Source organism: Helianthus annuus, chromosome 8 (genome assembly GCF_002127325.2).
Source record: "Helianthus annuus cultivar XRQ/B chromosome 8, HanXRQr2.0-SUNRISE, whole genome shotgun sequence".
Taxonomy (NCBI): domain Eukaryota; kingdom Viridiplantae; phylum Streptophyta; class Magnoliopsida; order Asterales; family Asteraceae; genus Helianthus; species Helianthus annuus.
Window position 1 is genome coordinate 116,960,264 of NC_035440.2, and position 1,425 is coordinate 116,961,688.

The 1,425-nt window shown below is 37.6% G+C and overlaps 1 protein-coding gene across 1 annotated transcript; it reads right to left on the reverse strand.

Moving 5' to 3' along the window:
- Positions 1-763: 763 nt before the first annotated feature.
- LOC110901137 (chaperone protein ClpB-like) lies at positions 764-1,425 on the reverse strand. Its single transcript, XM_022147983.1, has 3 exons — positions 1,381-1,425; positions 1,222-1,297; positions 764-1,014 (listed from the first exon to the last, which is right to left on the reverse strand). Exons 1-3 carry the CDS (start codon positions 1,423-1,425, stop codon positions 764-766), a joined length of 372 nt encoding a protein of 123 aa, XP_022003675.1.

A 1,425-nucleotide genomic window follows, 5' to 3' on the forward strand; every position in this document is an offset into this window, starting at 1 on the left:
GCTTTCAGTGCAGTCACCTGAGAGCATTAAGCATAAGATAATGGTTAGAGATGGCGATATGGGCAGGTTGGGCACGGGACAAAACAAGAGATTTATAGTATGTGTTGAAACGGGCTGGGTTGGGTTGAGATGCTGTGATTATATATCCACACAAACAAAGTTTTAATTACCGGGCCCAACAAATCGCCCTGAGGGCGCCTCGCGGCTTTAATAACTATGGTTCATGTCATAGTTATTAAAGCGAGGGCCTAGGCGCAAATAAAGCCCCGGGCCCAACAAATGGCCCTGAGTGCGCCTCGCGCCTTTAGTAACTATGACCTCAATTGATGTGTTCGATTAATTTTGAAGCATTAAAGGCGACAACTTCACAGATTTGTATCTTTGCATCTGTGAATTTGTCGATTTTCTTCAACGGAAAATCTTTCAATTTTTTTCTTAGCATTTCAATGGAAATATATGAACCATGAATTTGTCTGACTTATTAGATCCAAATTCAAGTTTTTACAGATCCGACCAAATATTTAGTTTTCACTTGATCCTGATAACAGGTACAAAATAATAAATAAATTATATTTCTTACATGAGGCACACCATACCTTGTAATCCGGAACCTCCATTTTCAGTTTAGCAGTTTAGTAGCCGCTTCATCTACCATAACAATGGCTGCAACTCACACCATACACATAATAAAGTTCGATTACGCTAATATATGTAACATGAGGTAATCAGCTGATCTTTAGATTTATTAAAATTTATATTACCTTTATCTGGTAAAAAGTGGACGCTTCAACAGATGCAGTTCATATCTTTCATGAAGTCCATGAAGTATGGAAACTGTATCCTCAACTGTCGGTTGGTCAACATAAAGTTGTTGAAAACGGTGTTCTAGTGAACGATCTTTTTCGATATACTTACGATACTCGTCTAATGTTGTTGCACCGATGCATCTCAACTCTCTACGACTAAGCATCAGCTTCAACAGATTGCCAGCATCCATTGCACCGTTGGTAGCCCCTACAAACAGATACGAACTTTAGATCATATTTAGTATATTTCGTATAACAAAAGATTATCTGGACTTTAATATACCAGCTCTAACGACAGTATGGATTTCATCAATGAAAAGAATAATCTGGCCGTCTGATTCTGTAACCTCCTTGAAGACTGCCTTGAGTCAATCTTCGAACTCTCCACAATATTTTGCGCCAGCAATAAACGCACCCATGTCAAGAGATATCAACTGAGATGAAAATAACAGGCCAGTCAAATAGTCAATGTAAACAAATTGCTCAATAGCCTGCATTTTATAAAAAGAAACTAACAAATGGTTGACAACTTGGCAGTTATAGCAATGAATTATACGTTTATTAATAGTGTTACCTTTACCTCGTAGAATAGTTCTGTAACTTGTTTTGTCAATTTCAT

Excerpts from the sequence above, each read along its gene's own strand:
- LOC110901137 (XM_022147983.1), bottom strand. The coding sequence starts at position 1,425 with ATGAAATTGACAAAACAAGTTACAGAACTATTCTACGAGGTAAAG. Across the intron at positions 1,298-1,380 it reads AACTATTCTACGAGGTAAAG|GCTATTGAGCAATTTGTTTA; the intron begins GTAACACTATTA and ends TATAAAATGCAG. Across the intron at positions 1,015-1,221 it reads GTTGATATCTCTTGACATGG|GGGCTACCAACGGTGCAATG; the intron begins GTGCGTTTATTG and ends ATCTGTTTGTAG.